The 16,083-nt window shown below is 31.2% G+C and overlaps 2 protein-coding genes and 1 long non-coding RNA gene across 3 annotated transcripts; 2 read left to right on the forward strand and 1 right to left on the reverse strand.

Annotated features, from left to right (window-relative positions):
- The first annotated feature begins 6,000 nt into the window (after positions 1 to 6,000).
- LOC131659684 (uncharacterized) lies at positions 6,001 to 7,500 on the forward strand. The gene is made up of 7 exons (XM_058928841.1): positions 6,001 to 6,172; positions 6,282 to 6,425; positions 6,521 to 6,788; positions 6,872 to 6,962; positions 7,062 to 7,189; positions 7,275 to 7,347; positions 7,494 to 7,500. The coding sequence occupies exons 2-7, from the start codon at positions 6,285 to 6,287 to the stop codon at positions 7,498 to 7,500; spliced, it is 708 nt and encodes a 235-aa protein (XP_058784824.1). The 5' UTR covers positions 6,001 to 6,172; positions 6,282 to 6,284.
- LOC131659685 (uncharacterized) lies at positions 7,497 to 8,712 on the forward strand. Its single transcript, XM_058928842.1, has 5 exons — positions 7,497 to 7,651; positions 7,741 to 7,861; positions 7,933 to 8,103; positions 8,189 to 8,245; positions 8,331 to 8,712. Exons 1-5 carry the CDS (start codon positions 7,497 to 7,499, stop codon positions 8,502 to 8,504), a joined length of 678 nt encoding a protein of 225 aa, XP_058784825.1. The 3' UTR covers positions 8,505 to 8,712.
- Positions 8,713 to 13,691: 4,979 nt separating this feature from the next.
- LOC131593235 (uncharacterized) lies at positions 13,692 to 14,309 on the reverse strand. Its single transcript, XR_009280824.1, has 3 exons — positions 14,180 to 14,309; positions 14,028 to 14,073; positions 13,692 to 13,912 (listed from the first exon to the last, which is right to left on the reverse strand). It is a non-coding gene; the product is annotated as an uncharacterized LOC131593235 (long non-coding RNA).
- Between the last annotated feature and the right edge of the window lie 1,774 nt (positions 14,310 to 16,083).

The following is a 16,083-nucleotide window of genomic DNA, read 5'->3' on the forward strand; positions in this document are numbered from 1 at the left end:
CCTCCGTTTTCGGCCATACCTCTCGCGGAGAGATACGTGAACTGACTCTTTTTATTGTTTCTGCTTTCGCATTTGAAAATTTAGATAGTCGCCACCGACCTTTTATTTTATCCAATTAAGGAAAAGTTTATAAAAGACATAGAAAAAAGACCTTTAAGAAATTCTGGGTAAGGAGGTAGGTTATACAAAGGGAAGGTGTTAGCACCCTTTGTATCCATGGTTATCCATGGGCTCTTAATTTGCTTAGCTCACTTGTTTTCAATTGCTCTGAAATGCTCGTATGTGGTTTCAAATACCTTTGTAAATTGAATTTGTAATGATCCTTGTGCGGATGTATACAAAGTGTTTTTATCTTTCAAAAGATGCTTTGGAAAAAAAAGCGTTAACTTCGTAATGATCCTTGTTTGGATATATACAAAGTATTGTCTTTTTGTAAGTTTGATTTTAAAAAAAAACAATGATATATGAGAGATTTGTTTTTTTTTATTTGAGCAAGCAAATTAGGAGGTCTACCCTGAGTTGTAAGGTCTTTATCCTATTTCCTTTAAAAATCTATCCTTTCACCGGATATAAACAAAAGGTTCGATTTTGTACTCGAAACAGTAGAATTTGACTTTGATTTTGAAAAGAATGAGAAGGGATTACCTTAAGAGGTGCAAGTGTGATTGTGTTTGAATTCAGATATTTTATCTTTTGAAGTTAGTGATCTAACGGTTCAATTTTATCTTTGACATACACGCAGTTTATATGTGCTGGAATTTAAAATGCGGAAATGTAAAATGCGGAAAGTAAATCTACGCTATTACATCGATTGTGCGGGAAATGTAAACTACGCCTATTTACATGAATTTGACAACCTATACATTTATCTAGGAATTTAAATTGCAAGAAAATAAAGAAATGTTTTTGGATTTTTTATGATTGATTTTAATTATAATTAATGCATGATTAATTTAATTAAAATGAGAAAAAGATGGAAATAAAATTTAAACCTAAAAATTAAGTTCAAAATATGTTCAAAATGCTTGTTAATTAATTTTAAAACAAAACTAATTTTTTTGGAATTTTTGAAATTGATTTGAAATTCATTAAGTTAATTAATACATAATTATATAATAATTACACAAATAATTAAACTTGAAGAGAAAATTATTCAAAATATGTACAAAATTAGCTTATAATATATAAACAATATTTAATATAAAGAACAATTTTTTTAATGATTTTTTGATTGGTTGAAGTAATTAAAAAGCAAATATATAAATATATACTAATTAATTATGCAAAATATTTAAATTATGAAGAAAAATAAAATATTTTTATATCAGAAAATAATATATTATTTTAGCAACTTAAAAATATTTTTTGCGTATTTTTTGGATTTTTAAAACTATTTTTAATTAATTTTGCAAAGAAATTAAAAGAAAATAGAAAAATAAATAAAGCAGTAATCAGATGTGGTTGATTGGAGAGTCCATGGTATGGACTGGCGTGTCAGGGACGTAGGATGAGCTGGCAAGTGGATCAGAAGGTGATTAAAGTGAGGCGTATGGCAAAAGCATAGACTGCAAAGCACAGAATCAGAGGTTATTTAAAAAATACGCGCGCGCGTTCTATCCAATGAGGTGGAGACACCTCATCGTCTTCAACCTCCAGCCATCACCTTTAATAACGTTTTTGTAATAAAAGCGCTGTAATAGATACCTCCTAAACCTGCAAAATAGCGAATAGGGTCAAACATGAATATAAATTTGGCGCGACATGCCCGTTCGATTCGTCTCAATCTACTGAATTCAACCATGCCCTTAATTTGTCCTATTTTTGGTTCTAACGAAGAACCCCAAATTTGAACTAAGAAACCCTAAAATGGTAGTTTCGTGTACAGGCCCCCAAACTTTAATTAAATGTCCAGAAATGATCAGGACATTAAGCTAAGTTCAAATATATGTCTACATCTTGTTAAACATGCCTGAATGATCAAATACGAGTTGGTTTTATTTTGAACAAATCGTGACCTGTAGTGCTTAGTTCAGTGGGTTTCAAAGTTGGGAAATGATTGGAATAGTTTCAGTGATACTTGAGGAAGGTGTTTGAGTGTTTAATTTGTATTGAAACTAGTTAAAACTTAAAATTCGAATTTCAAATTTCTTTGAATATTTCAAGATGTTACAAATGTGTTACAAGCAAGAGTTTGGCTCTGATTTCGTGCTCTTTTATTTGTGAAGTGTGACAGCTCTTATATAGGCTATGTTGTGCTTAGAATTGAAGCCAAGAAGCCTTTAGTTGCCTTTGTTGAATTCTTGATTTTTTTATATTAAAACCTTTGAATTGTTGACCAAGTCTTGCTTCTCTTCAATGCTCTTGCCTTGTACCTCAATCTTCTGCAGAAAATTGAAGATTCTTGGATGACTCATGCTTAGAAACTAAGCTATCCATTATCCTTCCATTTTCTTTTTTTCATTTAATCTTAAAATAAGATAAAATTAAGCCAAAAATGGATAAAAATGGTTTGGGCTTTGTCTTGGTCGTGGGAGGCCCATAATATCATGGCAAACATGTTTGAACAATGAAAACTTGGCCCCATTTAGAAAAAATACATTTTTGAGCAATGTTGGGTTTATGCATTTTCCCAAAATTTAGCCAACTTCAACAAGGTGTAAATCCCTCAATTTTTGTCATATGAAGGAGATCTTTCACTTTTTGGAAACCTCAAAGAGTCCTCTAACCAATGTCTTTGGTCTCATGTCAAAATGATTTTTGATGCTCCTTGTGTGTCCTTTTGAAAAAAGTGTCTTTTTGTTGACTTTGAAAATGACCTGTAATGTCTTTGTTCTTATTTTTCAAGTGGTGAATGTAATGACCATGGGATCAATTGCATTCGAAATATAATTGAATTTCCTTCAAAATGAGCTTTGGTTTGAATTTTTTGGATGAAGGATGAGAGAGTTATGGCCAGTCAAAGTTCAGCTGACTTTTTAGGAGAAAACCCTAATTTTGAATCTTAGGGTTTTGTTGATTTTTTTATCTTTCCTTGATGAATTATGATCATCCAATGATCAAATGATGAATCCTTTGACAAAATATGGATGTTGACAAAAAATTTCATTTTTGACTGTCTGTTGACTTTTTTGGTCAAACGGGTCGTCTGTTGACTGTTTGAGCTGCTGACGGTGCGTCTGAGTGAATTGAAGTCTGAAAATCTGTGTGATGGTACTTTGAGATATATGGAGGTCCATGAAATCCATTTGAGGTCTCAAAAACTTGTTTCTCCTGTAAAAACAAGAAACCCTAGTCAGGGACTGTTTGTGTAGGAGACAGTTAAGCGTACCTGATTTTTGTGCAGTACTGAGTCTCTGCTAATCATGTGATATTCAGAAGACTTCTAGGAGAAAAATCTTGGAATTTTGAAATTGCAAAAGTTTGATTTGATTGGTGGTACAAATCACTGAGAATTGTACTGTCAGTAGTTTGACTGTCAACTGACTGTTCAGGTATTAATGTAGCAGTTAGAGAGAAAAACCAACAGTCAAAGTTAATTTTCTTTTTGTTGTTTTTGTTTTTATGTGAAAAATGAAAGTTTATTTACATGACTTGTTAAAAAACACAGACATAATTGTAGCAACCTGCCCTAAAATTTATAGCTTAGAGAGTCGCCACCTATTCTGAAGGGCGAATAGGAAACCCTACGCAGTATAGAGATCAGGGTAAGATACTATATTCAGGTCGAATGAAGGTGTTAGGCACCCTCAACCCTTTCCTATTGGCTTTGAATCTGAGGTAAAGGTTTATGGCTAAAATATTGAGGTTTAGTAGCTAAAGAATTGAAATAGGGGAACATTGAGATTTTAGGGAAGGGGACTCGCCTTGTTGCCAAGTGTCTACGTATCTCCTTAGGGAGAATCAGAGTCAACGTAGTTCGGGGAAGGGTTGTACGCTCTTAGGATTAGAATTTGATTTGATATGGTTTGAAGGCTTTTTGAATGGCCTATCGCAGTTTTGAATAAGGATGAAAATCCGTATTTTGAAATTAAAGTTTTTGAAAGGTTTGAAAAGTGTTTTGAGATGGGCGTACAACCCTGATTTGATTTAGCACTATTAACCGCAACGATCAATAGATTCGATCGCCATAGTTAAAAGATTGAAATTGCATCACTACCAATTTTAATCGATTGATTCGATTATCACTAATAATGAATTAAGGTATTTTTTTTTTAATAATTTTTATGAATTAATTTGCATCATTATCCCTCGCAACCAATAGCTTTGATTACAAATAATAACGAATTTGATAAAGAGGAAATGCTAATCATCGTAACCAATAACTTTGGTTAAAACCATTTAGCAAAATACCTTTTAATTTGTATAAGTAAAATAATTTTATTATTAACCATCGCAATCGATTAATTCAATCAAAACGGTTAATAAATTGACCCTTAGTTTGCTTAACAAAATTTAATTTGATCGCTAATCATTGCAATCGATGGATTCGATTAAAACGACTAACGAGTTTAAATCTTAATTTAAAAGTTTTAATAAAAATCATTAATCCTATTGTATTTGAATTTTTTATTGTTTTTGTTTATTTTATTTTTTTTGTTATTATTAAATCCCTAACGATTACCAATTAAATTCTTAAAAATAAATTATTAAACCTGTACACCACATCTAATTTAAAAAGATGATTTATATTATCCTATTTCAAACCATATATATTTCTTATATTCAACCTTTTCATCCAAGTTCCATCTAAATTTGTTTATAGAGTAATATATGATAATATCAGAGAAAAAAAAGAAAAAAACTAGATAGAATTCTTGAATGTGTGTAACGTTACTATGGTGTGGGCCAAATCTAAACTACTTGTCGGTTTAACAAATTTCCAATAAAAAAGAAAAAATAATAGAATGGTACCATCATTTAAAAATAAAGAAAGAAAAGGTTCAATATTCAGGAACAGAAACCATACCACACATATTTCTCTTCTCTCGCTTTCAGTCACAGCTTCCAATCAAGAACAACCCATATGCTGGATCTTCCTCTTCCTTGTCATCAATCGCTTCGCTCTTTGTTCTAATTCAGTGCTGAACGAATGACGGTGTGCGCGGCGGTTCAGAGGTCTTCACGGTGGCGCATGGTTGTGCGTTGGTGACATCGCGGTTGACGGTTGGGCTCACGCAGGTGGTACGGATGCGCTACAGCCTAGCCATTTGCAACGGACAGTGCTGGCTGGAGGATGTCGATCTTCTGGCGGAGGGAGCTTGTGCCGTTACCGTTATTGTTGGCTGAAAGATAGATATATGTATGCTTATGGGTTTGGTTTTATATGAGATGTGTTAATGTTATTGAAATCTCACAGGTGATAGAAGAGGAGATGGGATATGTTTAGATTTGGAGATGTTGCTTTGCTTTTTGTGAATTCTGTAAAAGTGAAAGAAAGTGGGTTTTGTTTATGTAACGGGGTAAAGAAACTGCAGCAAAAGCTGTGATGTATGGAAGAGATAAGTAATATGATGAACTTTATGAAAAAAGGGAAGATTTGGATGACGAAAACAATAAAATAATTGTAAAAGTTGTTTACTTCAAATTTTGTAAGGAAAAAACCAGCATATGTTAGAAAATTTACAGAATAAAACGTGAATGAGGGTGTTAGTTGTGGAAAATATGTGCCGTGAGAATGAGAGGGTATAAGGGTTTGTAAAAAAGGTGACTTTGAGAGTAGGTTAGTTGTTAGTTACAAAACATGAAAAAAAGAATTCGTGGGATTGGAAAATTGGTCTCCCCTAATCTACTTTTAATATAATAAAGTACAATACATATGAAATTCTTTCAATATCCCTCTAATCTTTCAATTTGAGGGTGATAATCGGGGACACAACAGTAATTGCATAAACCTTAATTAATTTAATTAGAAATATGTATCCCATAATCATTGCATTACTTTTCAATTGTCCAAATCCTCTTCCATAATTAATATTTCTGTCATGCTTTCGTAGAGAATTGTGCAACGCTGCATGGAATAGAGCAAAACCATTTGCACGCTTTTTCTCTTTGGTTGCTCAAGAAAATTTCACTTCTTCTATCATCCTTCTATATATATTATGGCTATTGATCTCAAGCCCCAAACCCTACATTTGGCTTATCTTCCTCTTCTGTTTCCGCCCATCAATATTAGGTTTTTCTTTTTCACGTATATTCTGCGATACAGCTTCTTCCATGCCACAGTGTTAGTTGTTTTTCTAAACGACTGTTGTTCTAATCTGTCTATTTTTCCATTTCTGCAGAAGATGAGTCGTAAATTTGACTGCATAAAAGACATCAGCGACAAGAAGGAAACATGGAGATTGGCTGTTCGAATTATTGATATATGGAGCGTTGTTAACAGTAAGGGTGCTGAGCATCTGGAGATGGTTATCATGGATGCTGCGGTATAAGTATTGCATTTTCGTTTAATGTTCCATTTTTCATTATTAGCAATGCAATGTCTGTGATTAACCATATTTTACAATACATATGTTTTTAGGGTGATCGAATTCAAGTTTTGATTCGGGCTGATCATACAGATAAGTGGAAACCAAGAATTCAAGAGAATATGACTTGCATAATCAACAACGGGACTGTATTTGATAACGATTTTCAGTGGAAGCTGTGTGACCATTCAAAGAAATTCGTGTTCCTTGGTGGTACGACCATGAAACACATGGATGTACAAAATATTCCTCCTCTGAAGTATTATTTCAAAGAGTTTTGCGAAATCAATGCAGGCAAATGTCATCTTAACAGACTTGAAGGTAGAAAAAAACATTAAGCACCCTTTTCTTCTTATATTCATCCATTTACTTATAACATTTGCCATATTTGATCTCTTTTGCAGATATTATAGGCGTTGTACATGAGATAAACAATATGCAATCAAACACTCCAGGAAAGAAGACATTTGTGGCCCTCAGTCTCAAAGATTTGAGGTACATTTGTTACCCTTAATCCTCTTGCAGTATTTATTTTTCGATTATTATGATTCAAAGTAGATTTTTCTTAACGCAATTTTTGGTTTAACATCTCAGCGGTGACATCATTATCTGCACCTTATGGGAGAGCTATGGTATTAAGTTTTTGGAATATTATAATGACCCAACTAACACGGGTGCTATTGTCATCATACTAACTCATGCAATGATCAAGGATTCTCAGGGTTTGCTTTTATTTTAATTTTTTTCTGCTGTTGCCTTATCACATTTTTACAACAATGTTGTAAACTTTTTTTTTTCTTCAATCAGTATCCAATGCATGGAGTGGTTCAAAGCTGCTAATCAACGAAGACATCCAGGAGATTTCTGAGTTTTTGTCAAAGTATTAACATTAGGCAGTCTTTTATTTCAATTAGTTTTTTCATTTTGATTCCAAATTATATCATGGATTTATTAATTCGTAAATGGTTTTTCAAGTTGTTAACAAGTATCTATATGTATTTGTAATGCTTTTATTTTTATTTTCAGGACATGATATGTGTTACTGTTGGAACTACCACGAAATTTTATGTATCCAAGCATGGTTGGTTTTACTATGGATGCACAAAGTGCTCTGTGAAGGCTACTGATTTGAACAATCCATACCAGTGTGTGTGTGGCGAAAATGTTCACAAACCCATACCAAGGTTGTTTGTTGTAATTATTTCTATTTATGACCTTTTAATCCTTTTTGTCTAAGATCACTCAATTATACCTGTTTGTAATTATGTAATAGGTACAAAGTTGATATATATGTTTATGACGGTGAATCAAAGTTCCGGTTTGTATTTTGGGATGCCGACTGTGAGCAGATTATAGGACAATCTGCTGATAGCATGCATAAATCAATGTTAGAGGTTTGTTAATAATTTAGTTTCTTTGTAAAATAGTATAATATATGGTTTCTAACATTCTTTTTCAACTTTAGAATGGTGAAGATGATCCCATGGTTTATCCTGACGAGCTTGACATGTTGTTGGAGAAGAAAATGGCTTTGAGAGCTAAAGTACAGCCAACATTTGGGCAAGCATCTGTTTGGAAGTTTTCTTATGATGAAGAATTTGTCAGTCAAATTGAAAAGGATTATATTGCTGATGAGGTTTTTCAGTTTATAGTAATCCGCTTGAATATCTTAAATTAACTGAAATCCAACTATATTAATAATATCCTATTGTCTAATACAGGCTCATAGTCTTCCTCCCATTCAAAATGTTGTTGCTGATCATGTTGATACTTCCATGGTATGTTGTTTGTTAATTGCAATGCTTTCATGCAAAACATGTATTTTCTTACATATTTTAATAAATCTGTTTACTACATTCGAAGGAGTCCTTATCTGCATTTGGAGAAAATGATCCTGACAAGAGTTTGGCCAATACCCCATCAAAGAGTGTTTCTCATGGTGTTAATGCTGAAGAATCGGATTGTCAGCTTTTAGGACTTACACAATATTCAGGAACCAAGCCACCCAAAAAAGTGAAGATTGAACCAAATGCTTGAAGACTTCATCAACTTTTGTATTTTATGGATGCTACCACAAATCTGTTGGAACATATAATCCTATGGTTAATGTTTTTTGGTTGTTAAATTTATGGGATGTATTGTTTTATTTACTTTGTGGTACTGCATTTTCTACCAACAAAGCTTTCACTCTTGGACAACATGTAGTATTTGTATTCAAGCATTTTATTTAATTTCAATTTGAGATTCCCATGGAATTATTTTGTTCAATTTTAATCAATGTCTTATTCTGAATTTAGTGTTATGACATAATTGTGGGTTGTATTGATTCAAAATTATATCTTATTTTCTTTATCACTATTATACAAGATAGATGTTAGATATTTTTACATTTATGCCCAATCCAATTCTACTTTTACTTAATCATATTAGTTTACATAATATTATTCTAATATATGCTGCAGGTGAGAATCTATATATTTTATTTACAAAATCAGAATAACTAAATTTTACAAGTTTAATTTGAACCATGTTTTGATCTTGCATATTCTGAATTTAGTGTTATGACATAATTGTGGGTTGTATTGATTCAAAATTATATCTTATTTTCTTTATCACTATTATACAAGATAGATGTTAGATATTTTTACATTTATGCCCAATCCAATTCTACTTTTACTTAATCATATTAGTTTACATAATATGATTCTAATATATGCTGCAGGTGAGAATCTATATATTTTCAATTGTCCAAATCATAATAACTAAATTTTACAAGTTTAATTTGAACCATGTTTTGATCTTGCATATTTATTAAAATTTTAAATATTGTATGAATTACTAAATTATGATCCTATTAATATTTTCAAAAACAGCTCTGCACATCAACCAATATAACTTTTGCTATTCCATTATTTTTGAAACTGAACTTATAATAGTTTTTATTTATTCATGAAATATTTTCTAGAAATCCATTTTTTTACTCAAGCCACTTACTCACTCATTTCAGTTATGACATGCTTTGGAAACTACACTATTTAAGTTTGTTTCACACATAAACAATTATCATAGCTTTCTATCATGCCTTGGATGTTTAATGACACTTAACGTGTAATGCCAAGAATGATAATCATTACAATTTCAAAACTAAATTGTGTATGAGAGAGATTAATTTATGACTATGCTAAGCGTGCAGACTAAAGTAAATGACCAAACAAAGTCATCATTGCTAATATCAACTCCTACTGTAATTATTACATATCCACATAACTTAAACATACATATATTATGGCCTTATGTTCCCACCATATATTTGTCCGAAAATCTGTATAATCAAACCAAAAAACCAGAAATATGGATGATCTGAATCAAAAGGCTCTTGAAGATAAATGGTTTAGCAGTGTGTTAAGCAAAAAAAGATCAGCAGAAGCAAGACTTCATCGTAAACGTCAACTTCAATCCAAGAGAGCAAAGAAATTGAATGGACTGCAGAAGGAGAATGTAGGCAAGACTACCCCAATTAGTAGTCATGATAATGCTCATGCAAGAATTCCATTTTCTACCATCTCTCAGAATATTCCAAGTTCCAGCAATTCGGTTATAACAAATTTGCAGAAAACTCATGCTTCCTCAGTGATCAGTAATCTTGCGAATTCGTTGAATAAAAAACGTCCAAGAGTTGTTACAATGAGAAACATCAATATGAGAGGGACGAATTTAAATAATAGATTTGATAACGTTGTTGGTGAATGTGGTTCTACATCTTCAAAAAACTCTCCATTACATACTACTGAAATCAATGAACTTTTTGAAGATGACAACGAAGAGGATAATATGCATGATGATTCGTCAGAGAGTATGGTTTATTTATGGTAATGTACATTCTCAATTAATTTAAACACTTAACAAATTTCTAATTAATTTGCATGTATCAATTTCCATAGGTTGGAGTTCAGATGACAGCATGGTTATGGACGAAGATGAAGAAGATATGGACAATCAAGCTGTAATGGTCAATGCACTACCATCAGGTTTTGTAACAATAATGTAATAATTGTCAGTAAATTTATATTGTTAAACATCCTCTCATCTGTTAACTTAGCTGTGCATTCATTTAGGATATTTTTACGACATAGGTGATCCAGTGTTTGAATGTCCAAAATGTGGTGCAAACATGTGGTATTTAGAAAGGAAGACCAAGTGTCGGCAAACATTAAGTCCTAAGTTCACAATGTGACAGCATTCTAACAAAATAATAGTTATGATACTCCAAACATATGGATTCACAATAAAGTTAGGTGCCAAAATAGTCATCCATAACATACAAATAAACTTATATATACCATAACAGCAGAATTATAAAAAAGATGCAACCATTAGAATTTAAACAAAAAACATAGTTGAGTTTTGATAGAGTTAAAGAGCACAGCAGTAAAAGTTCAACACAAAATTCCATCCAACAAAAACACTTAAATTCCCCCATACATAAAGGAAGAAGAGTTTATACTGAAAACACTTAATAAACATAACGATTAGCAAGTTCTTCCAAAAATTTCCAAGTCCCATCATTTCTTCTTCATCTGAACATAAATGAAAGTACCATGTCGGGCCAATTGACAGGTAAGTTTGTCACCTCTCTTGAACCCTTTGGCCTTCACATATGCGTACCAGCCTTTAGTCATGTATTTCTCGGATGGACTTGGAACCCCGCCACGATATGCCGTCTTCACAGTACACTTGAATTGTTGATACAGATCACAATCTCTAATGGTTACCTCCTTCTGATTACTTGCCAAGCAGTCTAAAGCTATCTGCTTAGGGAAATGCTGCAATAACACAGAGATTCCATTGATCAAACACTTGACATAGTTCAGTATTAAAATACAAGGTAAATTTCGAGCATGCTTACCTGGACATTATCCTTCTTTACTTTTGAATTCTTAATAGCAATATCCCAGCAGTAAGTCGGCTTTCCCCCCCACATCCTTATCCTAACATTTGAAACATTTTTGCCCTTCTTTGCAAGTTTCACAGTACTTTTCGGCTTCCCATCTGTATCAGCTCTTTTGTTGGCAGTCCTGCACTCAGCCTGCATATTTGTTCTCTTACAAAGGAAACTTGCTTTGTTTGCAACTGTTTTCTCAACAACAGTGTTGGAGTTCTCAGTGGTTTTGCTATTTGGTTGATTATCGTTCCCAGAGACAAGGGGGACATCATGTTGTTCAACCTTAACATTCCTTATAGGAACAGCTGTGTTGACGACATTGGAAACAACTACAGGTGCATTCTTTGAAGTTTCAGCAAATGTAACAGATTTCTTTGATTTTGTCTTATCTTTTCTAACAGACTTGCCACAAGATTTTTTTCAGAACCATCTGCAACCTCATTCACGAGTTTCTCTATCTCAATCAATGCTGTCTCCTCACTGGAAGAACAGTTGTAACTCCGTTAGGACGTTTTGAAGGAGAAATAAACAATAATAATCCTAAGTCTTATTTAAATAACCTTAAAATTTCAAGATTAACAACTTGAAAATAGATATAAGATGACAATCTGGACCGATAATGAAGACTATTAGAAAATAATGAGTAACACTAACAGCCAAACAAAGATAAGTCATACTTTCACAATATTCCGAAACATGACTTTCAGAAACAGTAAGGGCTCTACTCCATTCACATCATTTTATAAAACTCACACAAAACCATTTTATCATGCAGATTAAATCAAAAAACCCTAAAACCTAAATAGATCGGGGCTGGAAAAAATAAAAAACAACCGAAATAGAGGAGGAAATAATGTTTCTGACCTCATGACACCTTCATCGTCGTCTGATATCCACCCATGCGTTGGCTTTCGTCCACCCCTCAGTGTCTTCATTTCTTAGTAGCTTGAGAAGAAATGTCTGTTTTTTTTGATAAACAAGAGGAATGAAATCAGTAAAAGTGATGTAACGTGAATAGTTCAAAATATATCGTGACTATACCTTGCACGCTTCAGTTTCCCCAGACTTCTTCAATAAATGACACCTATTTAATCAATCATAACTTTTCCCTATTATCCACGGTGTAACCGAAACAATTAATAAACATTTGGAACAACGCTTTGTATTGTAACTAAAAAAATGCATTTATGTCATCAGCATCCGTTAACCTCAAATATACATGCATACACTACCTTTTTTAGCTTCACCAATACCATGCAGTGTTTAAATATTTTTGATCTCCTTTTTTTTTTTTTTTTATTACCTCCTCTTTACCATATTTCCCGGAATTCTAAACAGCAAAAAAGTAAATAAGTATTTTTTTTATACCTATATAGTAGAATCTTTTTTTTAGGGGCAATTATTACATTTTATCAACTATTTTTAAATAACTATTAGTTAATTTCATCAAATTTAATAGCAAAATAAAATGTATCACAAACAGAAATTATCCAAAAATTTTATTTTATAAATACTTGAATATATAATTTTTAAAATTATTATATATATGTCAGAGCAAAAATTGTTGATCAAAAATTTTCAAGTTATTTTTTTCCACTTACGTAGTAATAATTAGGAATCAATAAATAATTTTTTAAAAACTATTAGTTAATTAGGAATCAATTTTTTAGGGGCAATTATTACATTTTATCAACTATTTTTAAATAAACTATTAGTTAATTTCATCAAATTTAATAGCAAAATAAAATGTATCACAACCAGAAATTAAGTCACATATTATTTTATAAATACTTAATATATAATTTTTAAAATTATTATATATATGTTAGAGCAAAAATTGTTGATCAAAAATTTTCAAGTTATTTTTAAAATTATTATATATACGTAGTAATAATTAGGAATCAATAAATAATTTTTTAAAAAATACTATACATATTTTTTAACACTTAATATTCTATTAAAAAAAGTATAAATAATCTTAAACATTCACTGTTTTTAAAAAAATACCATACATAATCTGTGCTTTCAGATGCTCTTTTCTCTTCAATTTTTTTTATTACCAATTATATTGAACTTCAGATGTTGCTACAATATCTACTTTCATGTAATGGTATCCTTATTTTTACTTTTTATACTATATATCATTAACACTTGGATCATATTAACTCACACATCTTACACAAATTAAATAAATCTGAAAGCACAGCCACATTACAATAACAACACCAATTAAACTAAAGTAAACCATGCCAATAATCATTTAAATGTTCAAGCATCTGTCCAAATCATAAAACTATGATATTGGAATTACATAAAAGGTTATCAAACCATGTTCTGTTAAAATTCAAATACAGAATATCAATATAACATAAAAAAGGTTCCAAACATTACATTAAACTTGATAGATTTAAAACAAAAGAACCCAACAACATCATTCAAAACAAACTGCTGCTCTTCCAAACTGCAAAACCACTTCATCCAGTCTAGCCATCAACACCTAAACCTGCATTACACAACAATCACAATTTCACAAAATTACCAGTAGCATACGGATCAACAAACAAATCATTTAATATAGATATTACAATAGATTTTGTGGCTACAGAGATGTTCCTAACCATTGTTTTAAGCTTCTTCACCAAATCTGCCCATATAATCCAGTCACTGTCATGCAGAAGACAAACACAGGGTTAATGCGTGGAATGGAATTAAACTCATCTACCCTAATATCATCTTCTTTCAATACAGTCGTTGCATAAAAATGACATACCTTTCACTTTCAAAGACGATTCTACCAAGATACACTGAATTGGATATCTCAACCATTCTCGGATTTATCTGCAGTCCCACACTTCCCATAACATCAGCCACAAATTGAACGTCTTCCAACAAAGCAAAACCCAAACCAGCCCTAATTTCCTGATGCTTCCCCGACCATTTTATTCCAATCATCTCATTCTGCCACACCATTGATATGTTCTTAATCTTACTCCCCCTTTCCCAACCGCATGCAACATTGTTGATTGCATGTAAAGCCCACTCACTGCATAACCTGGTAATCCGCTGTTTCTTCGTTCTCGACCTCATTCGGAGTTGCTTGGATCTCTGCTTCATCCTTCGCTTTATCGCGAATCTTTCGACAGGGTCCTCAACGACAAGAAATTTCAGTGACCTAAATAAGGAACAAGCATCGAACAGATTCATAATCCACAAAAAACAAACGAAATAAATAGATTGGATTAATAGAAGAAGATCAACCACCTGCATGCTTTGGCGACTTGTGAGAAACTAGCCATTTTTTCTTCCAACTTTCCGATTTACTGTTCGCCCTTTCTTACTTGAAGTGTGGGAGTTTCCAAGCTTCTATCACCATATATACCCAAAAACCTACTACCTATTAGACTTCTCTTTAGTAGGTAAACGTGCAAGAGATTTTGGAAACTGGAGAAATCCACTTTTTCTGTGCATGCAGAACTAAATACAATCAACTCTTTTTAAGAGTAATAATTAATTCCACGTTATTTATACATCAGTCAATTTTCTAATTGTGTGGAAAAAATAACACATTGATGTCTGTTTATTTTATAATGTAATCCAAAACTTATAGTATCTCTTTTTAAGAGTTTTATTTATTTTTTTCTCTTTCATAATTAATAATAATTGTTCATACTTATTTATTCGTTTATTTTTTAAATCTTAAGAAAAAAAAACAAATTTGTGGTATTTTATAAAGTATTAATTCTTACAAATACAAATTCATAATAGTCATATAACTATATCATTAATTTATATAAATTAATTTAATAAATCACAATATAAAAAAGAAACTAATATTATCATAAAAACTATAAAATAAAGAATTATAATGTTTTTTTTTCTCTTTCACAATTATTAATAATTGTTATTGTGTTCTAATTATTTATTTATTTAGGTTTTCATACATATTTCAGCTTTAATTAGAAATATTTACGATTTAATTATTTTCATTTATATACATTTTTCAGTTTGTTTAATATAATTATTTAACCATAACAATATTATATTTATTTAATATTTATAATGTAGTCCACAAATTTAAATAATTTTTTTGGATACATTATCAAACATATAAGATTACTTAATATAAAAAATGTTACATCTATGTTCAAATTTTCTTTTCCTCTCTATTGTAACTATTATTATTAATTGTTTTATTCTAATTATTTAGTTATTTAATATTTTTTTCTTTCAAAATATTACATACGTCGTTTTTTTTTTAAATTTATTATTTAACCATAACAATATTATATGTTTTTGATTGTTATACCGACTTTACGTGACCCGTGCGGGCGCACGGGTCCTTTACTAGTTGTTAAAATAAATCACTTTTATATTAGTCAAATTAGGTTTTTCTACACATAATGGGTCTATTGCCCAATTAATTTAATTATAAAAAAAACCTATAAAATCCTAATTTAAGTTAACACTAATAATCCCTAATGACAATTCTACTAATAATATTAACAATAACTAATTAGTAACATTAGTAATATTAACACTAATAATTAGTAATAATAAAATTAATAAAACAAACGTTAGTAAAAGAACCATAATCCCAGAAAAAGATAAGATCCTTGTGATAATTGGGCCTAAGGTTTGGATTCCAAAACACCTGTTAATTGCACCCCATTTTAA

This window comes from Vicia villosa, linkage group LG3 (assembly GCF_029867415.1).
Source record: "Vicia villosa cultivar HV-30 ecotype Madison, WI linkage group LG3, Vvil1.0, whole genome shotgun sequence".
NCBI lineage: Eukaryota > Viridiplantae > Streptophyta > Magnoliopsida > Fabales > Fabaceae > Vicia > Vicia villosa.

Bases quoted from the DNA above. Each gene is read 5' to 3' on its own strand.
- LOC131659685 (XM_058928842.1), top strand. From the start codon at position 7,497: ATGATATGTGTTACTGTTGGAACTACCACGAAATTTTATGTATCCAAG. The intron at 7,652-7,740 runs GTTGTTTGTTGT...ATTATGTAATAG, and splicing joins GTTCACAAACCCATACCAAG to GTACAAAGTTGATATATATG. The intron at 7,862-7,932 runs GTTTGTTAATAA...TTTCAACTTTAG, and splicing joins TGCATAAATCAATGTTAGAG to AATGGTGAAGATGATCCCAT.
- LOC131659684 (XM_058928841.1), top strand. From the start codon at position 6,285: ATGAGTCGTAAATTTGACTGCATAAAAGACATCAGCGACAAGAAGGAA. The intron at 6,789-6,871 runs GTAGAAAAAAAC...TCTCTTTTGCAG, and splicing joins TCATCTTAACAGACTTGAAG to ATATTATAGGCGTTGTACAT. The intron at 7,190-7,274 runs GTTTGCTTTTAT...TTCTTCAATCAG, and splicing joins AATGATCAAGGATTCTCAGG to TATCCAATGCATGGAGTGGT.